The sequence below is a fragment of the Lepidothrix coronata genome, unplaced genomic scaffold, assembly GCF_001604755.1.
Source record: "Lepidothrix coronata isolate B3197 unplaced genomic scaffold, Lepidothrix_coronata-1.0 Scaffold16, whole genome shotgun sequence".
NCBI classification, from domain to species: domain Eukaryota; kingdom Metazoa; phylum Chordata; class Aves; order Passeriformes; family Pipridae; genus Lepidothrix; species Lepidothrix coronata.
Window position 1 is genome coordinate 362,003 of NW_016690196.1, and position 18,200 is coordinate 380,202.

Sequence of the window (18,200 nt, forward strand, 5' to 3'; positions counted from 1 at the left end):
GTACAGTAAAAATGAGCCTCACTTGGTAGAAAAGAAATAACATCCAAGCAGCCTCATCTGGGAGAGTATTGGTCGTAGCAGAGATCTGCAAGGCTTTCATTTGGTTAGCAGCAGACCTTCAGACCTTCAGAGTTTGTAAGGTAGTAATGTTTCCTGCTTCAGAAGGAATAAAGATAAAAAATAGCTTATAATTCAGATTCAAAGAGTATTAATGAATTGCTTACTTTCTTGACAAATAAGATGTGACAGGAGACAAAGATTCTTAGGACTTTAATACATGTAGAGAGGGTGGTCAAACACTGGAATAGGCTTCCTAGAGAAGGGTTTGATGCCCAAAGCCTGTCGGTGTTTGAGGCATTTAGACATGCGTTAACTTGGTCAGCCCTTGGTCAGGCAGATGGACTAGAGGATCTTTGTATGTCACTTCCAACTGGAATAGCCCTATTCTATTAACTAAGCAAAACAGTACATAAAGCACCTTTGGACTTTCAAGGATTTCAACTGTTATAGGCATATGCAGATTTGGTATAATGAAAAAAAACCAACAATGTAATGAACTTTATGTAGGTATGCTCACCATTCAAACTGCACTGTACTTTTCAAAATACACATCTGTATATACCAGATTTTCAGAAACCATAACTATCTTATTGTCACTCGCCATTTAAAGCAACAACAAAACTCCCCTAGTTGGAAACAGAACTAGAGCAATGCTGAGCACATCTGGGAATGCCAACTGTGCTGTGAAAACAGAGCAAGTGATAATATGCTGCACACCAAGAAGAAATGTTTTGTGATTTCCCCATGTATTATGAGTATGTAATTAGTTGAGCAGAGGATGGGAGTTCAGATGCTCACATGGACAAGTGCAAAAGGGATCCTAACAAGGTGAAAGAGAAAAAAGGGTAGATGGATTATTACCAAACTCTTTTAAGAATATCGGCACCACCAGTATTAATGATCTACCTTAGATGCCTAAAAATAGAACCTGTGTACCTGTGCAGTCACAGCATGAGGACCCTCTCCATAGTTCATACTCCTTATTTGCTCAATTGGATGCTAGAAGACAAAGAAGGTAACCAGTCTTTCAATGTACAGACTGGAAAGTCTGCATGCCATGAATCCTTTAAGTGAACCCTAGTTACTAACATAAACAGGGCTCTTTCACTCCAGAGCCAGACAGGCTTGGTTTTCAGCTTAATAGACTCAGTTAAACAAACCCCCCCCCCAAAAAAAAAAAAAAAAAAAAAAAAAAAAAAAAAAAAAAAAAAAAAAAAACTATATAGGAAAAGGATGTGTTTCCATCACAAGACTAATAAAATGTACAGTTTTGGCTTCACTCCATCTAGTGGCAATCAGGCAGAAATCCTCCCTCCTCCTTCCATGCCGAAGTGGCAGTGGTAAACTATGGTTAGAAGTTCGTGTTGGATGAGTCTGGCATGGTTTGGGCTTGTTTATGGTCACTGAAGTGCAGGAGTCATCCATGAATGGGCTTTGATGTATTCACTGCCAGAACATGGTTCCCATTGTACCACACTGCTTTTGGAGTAGGAGTCTGGAATAGGAACTGCTAAAAAGGAGGCAGGAAAAGAAAGGGCCCAATGTGGATGGAAGCAAAGGTCTGCTGAATGCCTGTAAACAAGGGTTGTTATGGTAGAAAGCTTTGAGAAAAATGCATTTGTAACTTCTGATAAAGATTTCTTAAGCAACAGAAATGCAACAGAAAAAAGGCAGATTCATTCATCCTCAGATGTATCCTACAGTCCTCAGAAAAAAATTTTGGCTCGTCTTGTTTTCCTGGTATACTGGAAGCAGATTAGTTCTGTACAAAGTCTTCTAGGTATTCATGTGTCAGTCCTTGCTTTAAATTATTTTTCTTATACGCTTTATCTGAGCTTGCAACCCTTGTATTTCCATGTGAGTTTCCAAACAGAATAAAATTCACAGGAAGGTAAGGCACATCTCTATCTGCCTTCAGGTTCATGCTCAGAAGCAAAGGATTCTCTCTGGGCATATTAGTTCTCACATTAATTTTCCTTAATGCAGGATTGGATTTTGTGTTGGATTTAGATACATTGAATGGTCTGTGAAAACCTATCCAAATCCAAAGCAAATGCAACACCCAAATTTTAGGAATGTTCAAATACCATTGAGATCTGTAAGCTTTAATTAAAGTATAAAAATTAATTATCTAAGTGTGGGCATACAGAGACACACACACACACATATAGATGTTCTGTATTTTACTACCTGTATACATATACGTAATGTAACCAGTTTTTACAGAACTTAGCAAAGTTCTAGGAACTTAGCAAAGGATCTAGGTCTCATTGTCCTGTATTTTGTATAAAGGACAGTTTAAAAGAAATCCTTCTGAGATTCTGTGTGAAGATAGTAAAGAAAGTCATCTTATATGGCCCCTCTAGCAATCAGGATAAGAAGAGAAATAAATATAGTGAGATAATTTCTATAAAGCATCACTGAATCATCCCTCTGTTTTCATTGAAATCATATAGCAATTAGTAAGTGATGATCTGGTTTAGAAAAAGGAACACACTGTTTTTGTACACTGTGCTTTGTGTACTGTTTGGGCTAAATTAAGACAAATAACCAAGACAATATTTTGCTTTGATATCAGTAAATATTGGCATCAAGAATCCATTGCCCCATTATTTTTAATGGGAAGAATTCAGTCTAAACCTTTTTTTCATCAAGTTAAGGAGGTGATGTCATATGGTAAAGGCTGGATATTCCAAATAAATCACTAACAAGTCATTTTGGCCCAGCAATATGTGTATCAGATATGCAATTGAACATGTCTGGAAGAAAATGCATTATTGTCATAAGACTTAGGAGTCAGAGCCTGATGAGTTTGTATATCTTGCAAACAGTTACACAAGTAACCAGACATTTCCTGCACAACTCAACATTTTTAAGGGAATATCCTAGACTTTATAGCAAATAACCTTGGATTACAAGCTCAGACCCTGATTCAGCAACCACTTCTAGTGTTTCACTCTCTTCATCTAGAGCCCTGCACGACATGCTTGTCAAGTGTGTGTTGTAAAATCCATTGCAATATTCAAAGGGCGCCAGTAACTGAGCTTTATGCATTAGTGTGTTCCAGAGCTGCATTTCCCAAGACACGGCAGCAGCTAATAATTACAGGCCTTCTTCTCTACTGTTTTCAGTTTTGATCCTGAGTGTCCCAAATGATTTAGAGTCCAGGGAACTGCACCCACCCTCTTGGCACCCAGAAGCCGCTCCCGTACCCTGTGCTTGTTCTTCCCATGGCAGATGCCTGCCTCATGAGGGATTGCTCCAGCTCCATACCCATGGCCACCAGCAGTGCAAGGGAGATACTGTTTTGTCCACTGCTGTGCTTCAGTCTACACACAGCAGGCCATAGATATATAGGTGTCTGGCTGTGGTGTCTAGCTGTGGTGTCTAGCTCTGAGACAGATATCCTGGAGGATGAGTTAAGCTCCCCATGGGGAGCATGCGGTAGATTTTAAATGCCTCTGAGGCAGTGTATGATATCCAAAAGTTATGAGGGTATTTACTAAAGCTCCTGCTAATCTGATGTGCCATAAATCCTAAAAGGTTTTATCAACAGGAGGGTATCCAAAAATAAGCTCATTACTCTTTGTCACAAATCACCTATGATTTTTTTCCTTGATTTCACTACCTTGCTTTATGAATTGACAGAAAACAGAGAATCAGTGGACAAATTAGACCTTCTGCTGATGACAACATAGCAGACCTTCCTCCAGAAGAGGAGCTATATCAGTATAAGCTTGGTTTATATAAGACTCAATTTTTGCAGTAGGGTTACTGTGGATCTACCCTGCAGAAAATCAGAGCAGATGTGTAGTGCCTGTGTGGAAATAGGAGCCTTCCTCTCTAATCGATCTCCAGTGATACCTCAGGCATGGATTAGACCCCAGACAGGGCATTTCTCATGCTATAAAGTCTGGAGGTGGGTGAATATTTTCACAATCAAAGTGAGGTTGGGGCAAAAAAAAATGAATAAAAAGAAAAAGCTGGCATGTCTCCAGGAAGTTCTGTTTTTCATTTCACCTGAACTGTTTAGAATTTTTACAACTGAAAATTGCTTCTTTCCATCTGTGAAGCATTTGCTTCTTGGAAAAGATGCACAAAGCCAAGACATGAAAGACATTTGAAATAAATAAATAAACTAATGCATTCTTTGGAGAATCCATGCTGTTTCCCTACTGCTCCCCATTTTCTTATGAAGTCCTCTCCACAGATGGAGGGCAGCCGTAGTCTCCTCAGCAGTAACAAGGGATGGAAAATAATTCCAGTAAGTAAATTACAGTAGCTCATATGCCTGCAGTCTTAATAGAGTTTGTTTCAAAAGCATAGGCCACAAATAAGTTTAGTGAGGGGAGGGTATCTTTCAAATACATATATTCAAAAATGTTGTGATTTCCAAACTATAGTTTACCTAATATAATTCGCTGTGGATAGTACTGCCTGAAATAAACATTTTATGCAAGAATGGCATGGAGGATGTCAAGAGAAGCTGCAGCACCCACCTCAGAGATGACTCAGGGCTGTGCTCCTGTTGACACTATGGTAGCTAAAGGAATATTTTCTATATCTTGGTGGAGATAAAGATAAAACAATACATTTCACTGGTCTCTATACAACCTCCCAAAGTTTACAAGTACCCATTAACAAGGATATAATCGCAAATTACAAAAATAAAATTATAGTCAGATTCAGACCTCTTCCCACTGCTCTATGAAAGGCATCACACAAAAACTTACTCAGAATTTCTGAACTAAAACTATGCCAGGTAATTGAGGAATTTTCCCCTGCCCTTTAATCTGAAATTATTGCACTAAAGCAGAGACAGCGATTTGCAAGCAAGGACAGCACCAAGGGCAGATACTCACTCAGAAAGAATTGAAGCCTTTCCATTGACTTCAGTTGAACGATACTGGCTCATGCCAGCTGCAAGTTTTACCCTAAATTTTTCTTCCTGGAAAGGAGTTGCCAAGTGTCCTTCTGCATGCTCCTCATAGTGACAAAGGTCAGTCAGGGACTGCTATCAAATTCTGTCTGCCCAGATGCAGGGATCTGTGTGGGTTAAGGGTTTGGCTGGATTTGGAATCAGAAAGCAAATGTTTCATTAGCAGCCAATAGAAAAAGTTATTGGGCTGTCCTCTCTCATAGTGATTAATTATTCAATGTGACTAAAGCGATTAATTATTTAATGGAACTTTCCTTAATTGTTGCTTAACAGTTCTGAAATAGTAGAAGGAGTTATTGTGGAAAATTGTGTACCATTCTGCTATCTGTCAGGTATTGTTATTTTGCAGTTAGATGGTGGCACCAGCTTCCAGGGTCGACCAAAGTGGAGACCACATTTTCCTTCATGATTTGTATTGCTGGAGCTACAGCTGGATTACATTTGAAGAATGCAGGAGAGAAGCCAGGTCTGGTAAGGACCTGAGGAATCCTTTTGTTATGCAGATTGAAAGCTTGGCTGGTTATGTAGATCACACAGAAGATCTGCTCCCTCCTCTGTAACTGCCCTGGAGAACAGAAAGCATGGATGTGATCTCCTTTTGTAGCTCATACATTGCTGCTAAAATAGACTTAATCTGTTCTTCTAAAAAATTTTCCTCAGCTCACAGTAATTTTGGATACACAAAATATCAAGTTTTGAAGAAAAGAAGACAAAAATTGTAAAGGCCATGCATTTGATCCCAGGACCAGCAAGGCATTGTGCTGTAGATGAATTTGCAAACCTCAGTTCTATCATTCTGCTATAGTCAGAGCTATCAGGCTCTCCTTAATGTGTTACACAAAAGGGCCGCAGCACACAAAGCCTGGAACACATCAGTTTATAGATCCCGAGAGGGTCCTGTGGAGTCTATTACTTTGATGAAGTGGTATTTAAAATTGCAATACCCAGCAGTTGTTTAACCCTCCAGATGTTGCCCCTGTGGAGTGTTTAATACGACGTGAAGTGCTGGTAGGCTAGGCCATAACCTCCTGTCATCTTTTCAGCAGGTCACATCAGGTCTTACTATCTTCTACTAAATCAATACAGGATGACCTGACATAGCAGTTTTCCTTCTCTGCTGTTGTTTTGTTGTTTTTTGTTGTTTTTTTTTCAAATAGTGAGTAGAAAAATCAGAAGAAAAAAATCAAAAGGATAGGAGAAAGGAAGGAGATATGAAAGCAAACTCAGAAACTTTTGTTCATCTCGATTCTCATTTTCCCCCCGTTTGCGCTGACAGCCCAGATCCAGCAGCTTGGTGCTGCCATCTGCTGTTACTCCTGCTGCTGACGCTGCCCAAGTTTTTGAACAAATCTGCAAAGAGCAACTAAAAAGAAACCAGCATCATGAATAAATAAACACTAATTTAGAATGAAATGGATAAAGAGCCTCTAATAGAAAAATACCACTTAATTTCTAATTTTTTGAAGCAATTTTGAATCTTTGTATGACATGATAATAGTAATTCCTATGGTCATCAAAAAGATGAGGTACGTCCGTGAGTTCAATTGACTTTCTTTTCTTATGAACAAGTCAACTTTTAGAAACATTTAGTCAGAAATATCATGGCTTTGAGGTCAAGAACCTGATGCTTCACAGTGTTTTTCATGGCTTAGATATTTGACGCCACAGGTATCTGTCTTACAGGGCTGGCTTCCAAAGTCAATTAAAACCAAGCGACAAACTTGCTTTGATTAGTGCAGGGCACTTATTAGATCACCTCTGCAAAGAGGAAACTTTCTTTCTGAAGGATAGATGCTCTCTGGGGCATCAGCAGCCTTTTAGAATGTGAACCAAAACCCTGCATTCACCAGAAGGAATTCAGTTGGCATAAGACGCGCTCCATCACCCCTCCTTATGCCACCTGGTACCTAGCTGGGTTGTGGTTCTACCAGCATCTAGATCAAAACACGATCCTGACAGGATTTATATTTTGGAGGGAGAGATGGAAATGGGGAGTGAATTTTTTTTTGGGGGGGTTCCTTGTAGCACAAAATAATTTGAACTTTTTATAGAGTAAGGGCATTGACATCCAGGGTGTTGAAAAACAAAAACATTTTACTATTATTACACAGAACTCTATTTTTCCTCTCCATACTTTTATTTTTGTGTTAAGACCTATTTTCACTTCTCAGCCAAATCTTAACCACATATTTCCAAAGGGCCAAGATTTCAACCCTTATTGGCCAGTGTTACCACAAATGTGATGGCTGTTACTATGATTACATCTATGGAGAACTGGTACTTAGAGAAAATAACAGCTTACTGGCATCCTTCTAGTGAAGTTTTTGAGATTCAAGTATGAAGAACGTAGACATGTATTGAACTCACTGTGCCAGCACAAATAATCTCTTGACACATGACTGCAGCCACAAAAATCAATGCCAGCAGTGCTCTCAAATTTGAAAGGATTGACCACTTCCTCTCACTGTTACTAAACCCTGTGTAGGAATATAAAGCAGGTACTATAGCACATGACAGCTCAGGAATGGATGTCTGTCACAGCAAACTCTTGACAAATGTGTTTTCCATCATCTGGCTTCAGCTTCTGTTATTCTAATAGTGTCCTATGGAGTGATATCATTGCCTTGCAAGTACTTGTAGAATCTCCTTGCCTTATACTGATAGCAGCAGTAAAGCAGCATTTAGTGTGACAAGAGGTTCTTTACTGTAATCCATAAAACTGGAGCTTGGAATCTTAATAAGAGTTGTGCTGTAACTTGTAACTCTAAGGAATGCTCCTTCTTACCTTTGCAGGTCCATCTTCTCCGCCACTTACCTCTCCTAAAAATGCAGGGCATCGGAAGCACAGGAATCTTTGCATCCTCTCAGGGTGGAGGAGCTAAACCCAAAAGAAGCATTTTCTCTGTGTGTGCACAAGTGAAAAGACTCAAGCAAGGTCAGTAAGCAGCCCCTTGCTTGCAGAGCAGCAGACATCATGGTGCAGGTGTGGTTAGTGCCAGTTTCCATCCTGGGAACTGCCCAATCTTGATGGGCAACCACCGCTCCAGTTCTGACTGCAAATGTGCTGCCAAAGATTCAGTAGACCCAAACCCAAGTTTAGTAATGCTACTAATACACTTAACAAGTTTTAGTCCCTCTCCTCACTTCCCTCCTTTTCCTGTTGAGCCCAAATATCAACAATTAATGTAGGCACTTGATATGATGCAAAATGTAAAGTGAATTGACAATAGCATAAATCTGACATGAAGATATGTGAAGACACATTTAGAGAGATAAAAGTTCTTCAATATATTTGAGTTGCAACTGGTACAAGACTCCATGTGGAAAAAATAGTATTTTCAACTCATCTTACCAGACTGCAAGTCCTGGAGCCAGCTGTGCTAGCAATAGGGCAGTAGCTGTCATCCTGGGCCTGGAGGTTGTGTTCATCTCTCTTGGACCAATCAGGAAATGAAAATCACCATTATTGTGCTGGTGTAGATGTAATTCATGTGTACTTGATCAGTACTTTGCAGGGGAGTCAGAGGGAGCACATGCAGGGAGCAGGTAGTTGTAGGGTATATGGCAACCATAGGCTAAATAGTGTTTGCCTTTTTCAGGCCAGGCATAGTCCTTTAACCAAAGTAACCAGAAACGTTAACCTGACCTTTAAAAATCCATAGTATCACTGTTCCTGTGTCTTCCAGGGTACAAAGAACATTTATAAAGACAAGGTTTACTGGATCATATCACACAGTTCACTTTACCTTTTAGTATCGAGATCTTATTTAAATGATGCATATATATATATTTATATACAGATATAGCAATACCAATTAAAGAGAATTCAATCATTACCAAATTTTAGTCTCACCTGACCTGATAATTCCCATCTAATACCTGTATTTTCTATATAATTCTTGTCAGAGTATCATTTCCTGAACATAAAAGCTTCAAAGGATTTAAACTGCTATTGCATCTGTCCTGTATACAGTGGAAGAAATACATTGTCATTCCAGAGGTAAATTACTTGTTTCATGCTTCTCACAAAGTATCTTTATTTAACATTCGGACAGATATGCACCTATTTATTATATAAATAATCTATGGCTTCTTGTTTTGCAAATGCTGGTTGAAAGTTCACTAGAGCAAGCTTTTCTGTGAACTTTCTGTATTTATAATTTCAGTCATTGCAATAAATCCTGAGCCTACCACCTGCTTAGCAGCATTTTGCACTCTACTCCAATGCCTAAAGCTGGGAGCTCTGCATCTGAATATTTCAAAACCTCTCAACAGCTTGATTGGAGTTTGATTTTCTTCTTAAATAATGCAAGTTGTTCTGGAAAAAACATATAATCACGATTAACTGATAGTCAAATCCTTGGTCTCTAACATACAAAGCTCCATCACAACTAATAGAGTGGTTTCATTTATAGAGGTTTCATTTGAGCAAAGCTTACTGCAGCATTTTGTAGTTGTTAGAAAAAAAGTGTTCTTTGTGCGTGCTGTAGTTCAGAGCTGTAAGGTCTTTGTGAATGGTTACTCTCAAAGCGCTACAGAAGTTCCCCGGTTCAAGGTGGTTCCTGGCTCCTCGGAAAAATGAATGTGGGGTTCCAGCCTGGGAGGAGAGAAATAAGTGAAAAAGGAGCGTCCTTGGGCTAGGCAGGACAGGTCTGCTTAGTGCAGCTCTGCAGCCAGGACCAGTCAGTGCTAAGCTGGTTCAGAAGGAAGAAATGTGAGTGTTGATCCCAGTAAACATAAAGAGCATCCATGAATCCAAATCATCAATCACAGTAAAAGCTCCTCCAGCCTTATTTGTCAGAGCAAAGGGATTTTCAGATTATAAAACCAGGAGTCACCATATGGTCACCTAACCACATAATTTAGGACACAGAACATCCTTGAATTTGATCCAGTTTAAACTTGAGTACATCTTTTATATTATAAAAACCAAAAACATCTATTCTCGATTTAAAAATTGCTAATGGTAGAAAAGCCACAATAACCTCTTGCAATGCACACCAGTAGCTAAGTATTTCCCTGATGAAATGTGTAGCCTTTTCATCATGCACATTTGTCCAGCTCCAGCCACCAGATCTTTTTATAGCTTTGCTTGCTAAATTGGAAGAGCGTTAGTCCTGAAGTAAATACTTACCATCTATAACCAAAATCCTTTAACTTTTTTTTGTGCTTAAACAATTGTGCACCTATCCCTTCTACCAGAAGATGCTTTCCAGCCTTTAGACTGGCCTCAGAGCTGCACCCACTCTGGTTTTCAGGCAGTTTTAAGAGTGTCTGTGCTTTAGAGCTCAACATACATACGGGGAAAATGAGGCATCCATGCCAAAAACATGTATTCCCGGGGTCACACTAGTTTCTGACCACTTTTGCTCCTGGAGTTGACACCCACCTAATGCCCTGGACACGAACCAGTGTGTCCTGTTTAAGCCCACTGCTCCCTGGTGGAGGGTGCTCCCTGCAGCACCCACAGACCCTACAACTTGTTTCTCTGAATTTGACTTCACTTTTGCCCACCGGATAAATTACTGTTACTCAGTCATCCACCATAACAAAGCAATTAAAAATTTTGCTTCTAAAGTTCCTTTAATACTGACTAGATATGGTAACTATAATCTTTGTAATCTTTGTAAAGCTTTAAGTGATGATTTTATGCCTCTAAAATAAAATTTGTACCATATTTTTGCAGGACATTGTCGGAAACAAAGCTGCTCACTGCCGAACTGTTCAGAAATATTAGCTATTATCATCATTACCCTGTGTAGCTTCATTTCCCTGAAGTCATACATTATTATTCCCCTAATGTCTAAGGTATTATAGACAGTTACTGTGCTGCATTTTCAGCTCAGAGAGGTCTCTCTCAAATGATGTAAGGAAGGGTGGCAAGTACAAGTGATTTTCTCCATTCCTGTTGTGCTTTTCAGGTGAAAGTAGCAGTTATTTCTTAACCAGCTGAATGAACTAATTTAAATAATATATTCTGCATGCACTAATTTACATAACATTATATACACAGGTAAAATGAAAGCCACAACAAAGATAAATAAAAGTTTCACAAGAATTCAGTCACAGGCCATGAAGAGGACCCTAGGAGAAACAGGGAAACAATTCTCTCATGCCTTGCTTACTTCATAAAGATAAATTCACTTTTCTTTCTTTCTGAAATTGGTTGATACTCAGTCTCAGCTCTGCATGTCAAGTTTTTTCCACTTCTTTTTCCTCTTTCAAATGTTGAGCATCTTTTGATATGGTCGATAAGTCTCTATTAATCAACTCCTATCAGAGGGCTCAAAAGACATACATATCATGTAGGAAAAAATCTCATAGCTCTGCTTCCACATGGACTTTGACAAAAATAACTAGCTGTAAACAAGCAGGGATGTATATTTTCCATGATTCATGCTGCAGAACCCATCATAGGCCATGGGACTGTTGTACAGAACTTGAGCTTTCACAGAAAAAAAAAAATGCTACCGGGTGGCCTGATTGTGAGGGAAGCCTTCTCAAACAGGAACCAAACATGAATCAAGTCAGGATGACTCAGATTGTTTTTGTGATTCTGCAGAGAGACAATCTGAGATAATAGCTGGGTTGTGTGAACTATTGCTATAATTTATTACAATAAAAATTCAAAATACAATGACTTACGGTTGTGAGTTGGATTTTTATTTTCTCTATGTATATCAAAACCTCTTAGATTTCTAGCCTCTCTGTGTGAATAAACACATAGAAAACCATTTATAAAAGTCCTCTGTATGCCTCATAGGGAATATGCCAAATTTCATCCTAACAAACACAGCAACAAGCCTTTTGTATGCTCCATGAAGTACATTTGATAAGAAGACAGCAGTGTCACAGCACGACTGAGTTATGGTGGTAGGTAACCAGCCTTAGGACATCAAGGAATTTATAATACTATTGTTACATGTTGAAGCTTGAAGCCTATGACAGAATAACAATACCTTTCTAGGTGATGGGGGAAAAAAAGAAGAATTACTGCTTAAATTCTAAATTAGATTTGTGCTGCTTTTGATTCAAAGAAAGAAAGAAACCCAGTCTCTTTGGGTTTCACAAAACAGAATTGCTGTCTAGGTGTTGTAGCTAGGGTACTGTAGGCAGCACAAAGTATTTGTACAGGTAAAGGACATCTCTGATGTTTGTGTGTTGTACATGCAGGTTAAGTAAATGTTTTTAATCTAAAAAAAAACAGGTCCCATGACTCAAGGTGAGAAAAATTCTTCTTTAGTGCTGTGCTCCATCTTTTGCCAGAAAGCTGTTCCCAATCGAAACTATATTTATCCATTATTTACCAGTTTAGTCAGCTGAGGACAAGTTGTTCTGAAAATGTTTGTTTAAATCAGCCAGCCAGGCACCAAGAAGAAAAAGGAAAGGAGAGAGAAAACCAATATGGAAAAATGTCTAAAATTCCAGGGAAAATCTTTCTGTTGATTTTATCAGGATATAGCCAAGATCTGCAGTCAACAGATGAGAAGGATGGCTATTAAAATAAGGAAAAGAGACTAGAGACTTTAAAGAAAAAAGAGGCATATATAGGAAAGTAGTGGGAAGTTCCCAAGTTCCCATTAAAAAGGACAAAATGGTGATGCAGCTGCAAACAAGCAATGGAAGGGAATGAAAACTGAGAAAGTAAATTAAAATATCTATGACCATTGATTTTAACAGGTAGAGATGTCGGGCACTGGTCTTGTCTGCAAATTCTCTTGAATGGGTTGTAGAGGCACAATTTGGTTTCAGTATGGATGGGATATTGAAATAGCTGGAAAATTCAGAAAGATTATTCATGCCTAAAGCTTTGGAAAGATCTCAGTAGTAGCAAAGGAAAGATTTATCTTCCCTTTTAAATTAAGATGTTTGGAAATGATTTGAGAATTTTTGTTACGAAATTATTTTTGGGGTCCTCCCTCTGAGTGAATATTTTAATCTGCAATTTTTACCCTGACAAAACAATTTTAGTAGAGCACAATGAGTGCAATGAGTATTTATTGGTAATGACTGTGAAAGGACAAACACCACATAGTGAGCCTTATAGGATTCAGGAAGGACAGAATCTAAGTTTAACCACAAAGAAAGCAAAACCTTAAGAAATGTGTCTGAAATGAAATGACTAGCAAATCCTTCAAAAATCAGTCTTTGGAGGGGGGGTAAATGTGGAAGGCATATTGTCTTCTTAATCCACAACAGATTGATGCATCTTTTGAAGAACAAACTGCAATTCTTTCTAAACTATGAAGCCTTGAAGGGAGACCAGGCATGGATTTACCAGCCAGGGAAAAGGTCCTTTAGCTGCTTTCCTCTTGTCCCAGCCAGACCTCCCCGTGTTGTTCCATTGCCTGCTTTTTTAATAGTAACATCGAAATATGTAGCTGCTAGAGAGATGAGTGGATGACCAACAGATGAGTAGTTGGCAGATAGGGGCTGCTTAGTTTGTTTCTCCTACAGTTTTCTGGTTTCTGATTCAGTAGTTTTATTTCCCTTATTACATCTCCCCATCTGTCCTTTTGGAGTTGGCTTCCAGTGCAGTGCATGGTTACCATACATAGGTAATCATAACTTTCCCTGTGGACATGGACAAAGAGCTTGAAGTGTTGACAACCACATTATAAATGATTGAAGGACATGCTGTCGATAGCCCAGCTAGTAGAAGAACACAGGTCTCAAAACCTTTTCAAGGTTTACTATGACCTTGTTACCCAGTCTACAGACATGAATCAGGACAGAGATGACCCATCACAGTAAATATCTGTTATGTGGTCCAGACCTGATTTTTAATGGCTACCATTTTCCTGCAGCACATTCAGGTCCCAGTGTCCTCATGAGCTGCAGCATCCTCCTCACTTTTGGGTGTTTGCCCATGTTGTGGTGTGCCTCCTCCAAGGCCCCAGTGGTGTTACCAATGCCCTCCTCAAGCTCAGGTCCCTCCAAGCCCATGGGTACCATTCTAGTGAGCAGTGGTCTTTCACCTTCTATGTACATACAAAGGTATTGTTTGAACAAAACCAAAGAATAATCTTTTTCAGAAATCTCCACATTCTTGAGGAATGCGATAGGGAGAACCCAACTGACAAAAGCCACCTTTGATAATGGACAAACTGTCACAAAGTTGTTCTTTTTCCTAGTGTGGAACTGAATTTGCTAGCACACTACAGCATTACCTCCCAAGCAGTCAAAGATCCATATAAGATTGCACAAAAAGCCACATAAAGCCTTACTACCAAGAGGAGGGAGCAGTTGGCAGCAATCTCCCAAATAATTGCACTTCAAAAGCACCAGCCTGTAGGAGTTCAAAGCTCTAGCAGTTCTCTTGACATCATCAGATCTTCCCTTCTCCACGAGCAATTGAGCCAGGTTTTGAGCCAGCAACGTTTCCACACAAATTAGTAGTAGTAGAAATAATAATAGCAATAATGCCTGCCCCTCCTCATCAGTGCTCCTCATGGAAGGATTTGGAAAACAATCTTCCAGCAGAGCTCTGCCAGTTGCACACACACAGCGGGCAGATGAGAGAACATCTGTTGCAAAGGATGTGCCATCGGCACTGCAGGCACTGTGACATCAAATGCCAGCATACAGAAAGGCACCAGCAAACTTGCTGTAGGATCCTGTGGGGTGAGAACATTGTCCCTCCTGTGACCAGAGACAGGATTGTTCAGCCCTTGTCACAGCAGTAAGGAACATGCATCCTCCATCCTGGTGTTCCTGCTTGCTGCTCCACACATGCTGCACCACACAACCATGCTCATTCACCTCAACAAATATAAGGTTGCCAGTGACTAATGTGAGCTTTTTTAATCTTGTTGATGAATGGTTTTACATTCCCAAAGAGGAATGCTGCGTCCCACTGCACATTTTCAGCTGTCTTGTATGTTTCTATAAAGCTGGGAGGATGGAATAACAAAAATGCCCTGGGATGATGAAAGGGTTCGACTATGGGTTCCCAAAACTCAGCTTAGAACTAGCTAGTAGTGCCCAAACAGGTGCCTAGCAGAAGCAGGGGAGTTTCCCTGTTTTGAGTGGTGCCCTCCCGTCTCCCAGCTGAACACAGCACAGTCTAGAGCACCACCAGCTCAGTGAGGACACAGCCCCAGATGAAGTGGTGATGTGGCTGACAGCAGGGCATGGTCATGTTTCAAAGCCCCAGATGTATCACTCAAGTTGGAGCCCAGCAGCCAGCTCAGCTCAGAGCTATGCTGCACTGTGAGAGCCTTCCTAGGTCCCTGGGGAAGCCAACTCTGCTCCAAGCTGTGGGAAAACCACAACCAGACTCCATGTTTTAGGTTTTTACTGCTGGCCCAGCCACATCATCAAACTATCTCATTTTTAGCAAATGATCTAGACATCAGTGAATTCTTCAGATATTAAAAGACTATCCTTCAGCCTGCTACGCCACCTCTGAACGTGACCCCCCACCTAGACTGCAGCCCTTTAAGTTATCCTTCATTTGTTTGTTGGTGTGCTCCCTTAGATCTGCAGATCGCTTTGATTATTTGAACATCTGGAAGTTGTCACATGCTTTTTTTGACCGTGACCATCTGAAATATTACCCAGCAGGACTTGAGGGGAGACACAGTAAGGAAACAAAAACATCCTACGCATGAGAACATGTGGCAGGAATTATCAAATGACACCATCCCAAAGGATAGTGCTATACATCCAAGCAAAGGTGAACTTTCTCTTCATTCCCTAAAGCCAGGATAATTGTTTTCCATAATATTCACTCAGACATAAAACAGCATTGCACACAAATACCTAATATATTTTTCACTAAACATTATATTATCAAAGTTAATTGTCTGTTACTAATGGAGAAAAAGCATTTCTTTCATCCTTTGGTTTTTAAAGCAGAAGAGTAGATCCCCTCGTACACAATTCTTCACAGAAAAACCTCCCCAAAATAGTTCAGTGCCTGAGTTCGTTAGGGTGCTTGTTCCAGGTTAGCCTGATGTACTCACAGACAGAGTGCGGGTCCTTTGGTAAAGCTAGAATGGAATATATAAAACTATGAGATAAAAAAGGTTGAAATATAGAGTCAGAGTTTATCAGCAATCCTGTCACAGGGACTAGAGGCTCTGGAAAAGAGGGGAAATGCAGACCAAAATCAATACAGATGTGGAGGCGGGAGCCCAGAAAAATCAGGTACAGTTTTTAGATTTGGTTTCTCATTCTTATCAAGATACAGATAACAAATGAAGCATGTAGACACATACAAACTGTACTGCTGCAGTCTGGCAGCTGTTAACCAGTTATATTTTGGCCTCCACCAAGAGGTTGTCCCTAAAATCAGTAGTAGATGGCAATGGATTTCCTTCTGACCAGCCTCTTTGCTTACAGATCATGGGACCAAAATCTCATTGTCCTGGAAGAAAATAGGAACAACCAGGATGAGCTCTCCCATGCATGACTTCCAATCCCCCTTCCCTGGGGGCTGCCAGCTGGAAGGGTGGTCTCTGCTGCGGTTTCCTCCCAGGGACATGATACTAGTAGAAGCAGAAGTAGAACTAGTTATTCCATCAGCCCTCAGCCTCTGCATGTCTGCAGAGTCAAATCAGACCTTGATGTACTGGCTTTGCTCTGTGGCTGCCACTGTTCCTTCTTCTTTTGGGGCTATTTTTATATTTGGTGGTGCAGTGCTCTGATTTTTCCTTCTTTAAAACGGTGCCCATGGTTACTGAAGTCAGTTCCTGACAAGCCAAATGTATTTTGATAAGACCCCAACGTCCTAGAAGGAATTCCTTGTAGTGCAGCTGCTTTGGTTCCCAGGAATCGTCTTAAAAAGGACGCTCGTCCTTCAGGCATAACCTAACAAAAATATTCCATGGTCTTTGTGTTGGGATATGATGGAAGCTGGTTCGTTTGTCCCCTGACAGAGGACGCGGACAGGGAGTGTTCGTGTGAGCGAGGGCAGGATCCGGACTTAGGCGGTGGCACAGGGGCGCTGCCCACTCGCCACACGTGGGCTCCTGCCCTCCCCCGGCCGAAATAATATCCTCGGGCCGCGGGAGCAGCGCGGGCGCCGTCCGGGCGTGGTTCCTGCGCGCACCCACGAGGTGTCACTGCTGCCCCGCCGCCCGCGCCGCGGGAGCGCCCGGCCCCGGCCCCCGCACCCGAGCGGCGGTGAGTGAGGGGCGTTTGTGCTGCGCGCACCTGGCACGTTCTTTAGTTGCTGATGCTGGGAGGAAAATTCGCAACTGATTGCTGCCCAGCGACTTCCAATATCACTGCAGCGGAGGAACATAATATTGGGTTTATTTGTTTCAGATGAATATCGATGAGTTCTCAGCACATACATCAGCAGGACTCGGCACGGAAGAAAACCAAGACCATCAAATAGAAAGAAGAGGCATACGGTCATTTCAGAACAATTGAGGAGAAAAAAGAAAAAAAAAATAAAAATTACCAGGTTTTTAAGAACACCAAACTAGTTTGCTCTACCATGGTAAAGGAAATTGCTTTGTCTTCCTTCCTTTGTTTCTGATTTTATGCTCTATTTAGATTTCTCAAAGAAGGGACTATAATGAATACCAAAAAAGTCCAGTAAGTTTCTATAATAAAAATTTTTCATAGTCAACATTACACAATTCAAAGTAGTACCATTCAGATTACATTTTTTTTTCCATAGCAGAATTAAAACTGCAGCAGTAGTGTAGAGCAGTGCTGATACACTGGCAATGCTGATCCTACCGTGTCACTACCAATAAAACAGAAAGTAAGAGCATCCAGGGGAGTGACCTGTTAAAAGAAACCATTTCTGCATTACATGAACAACTGATGCTGACTGCTGCAGACATATTTTCTCTGCACAGCAAGAAATAGGAGGCAGCTGCTGCTGCTGCATGCACAAGATGGCGAGGCCTCAATAATGAGGAGTAATGAGCTCCATCCTGGTGCAGGAGCTTTCAGGAACTGAAAAGGATGCAGCTGATTCTACAGGCAACATCAGAATTCTTCACTGTGTGGGGCATGGATAGGCTTTTTCTTCTCCAGCATCTCCTTTTTTTTTAGCACAATGCAGTTAGGGTAGCATATTCAAAATCTTTATTTAGATGTAAAATAAAGCAGCAGTGTTTTTAATATATATTTTTTATCACTCCTTCCTCTAGGTCTTCTGGCCTGCAAACACTTGCTTTTTTCCTTCTCATTAAAAGACACTCCACCTAGTCCGTACTGTTGGTGGAAAGAGGTTGTC

At 40.5% G+C, this 18,200-nt stretch overlaps 1 protein-coding gene across 2 annotated transcripts in view; it reads right to left on the reverse strand.

The window, feature by feature from the left end:
* Positions 1–8,814: 8,814 nt before the first annotated feature.
* Positions 8,815–18,200, reverse strand: part of RGS7 (regulator of G-protein signaling 7) — a 269,115-nt gene continuing 259,729 nt past the window's right edge. For both annotated transcript variants that reach the window (XM_017806734.1, XM_017806731.1), the window contains exon 17: positions 8,815–9,596. In XM_017806734.1, the coding sequence (XP_017662223.1) occupies positions 9,435–9,596 (162 nt within the window). In that variant the 3' untranslated portion in view covers positions 8,815–9,434. The remainder of the gene's footprint in view (positions 9,597–18,200) is intronic.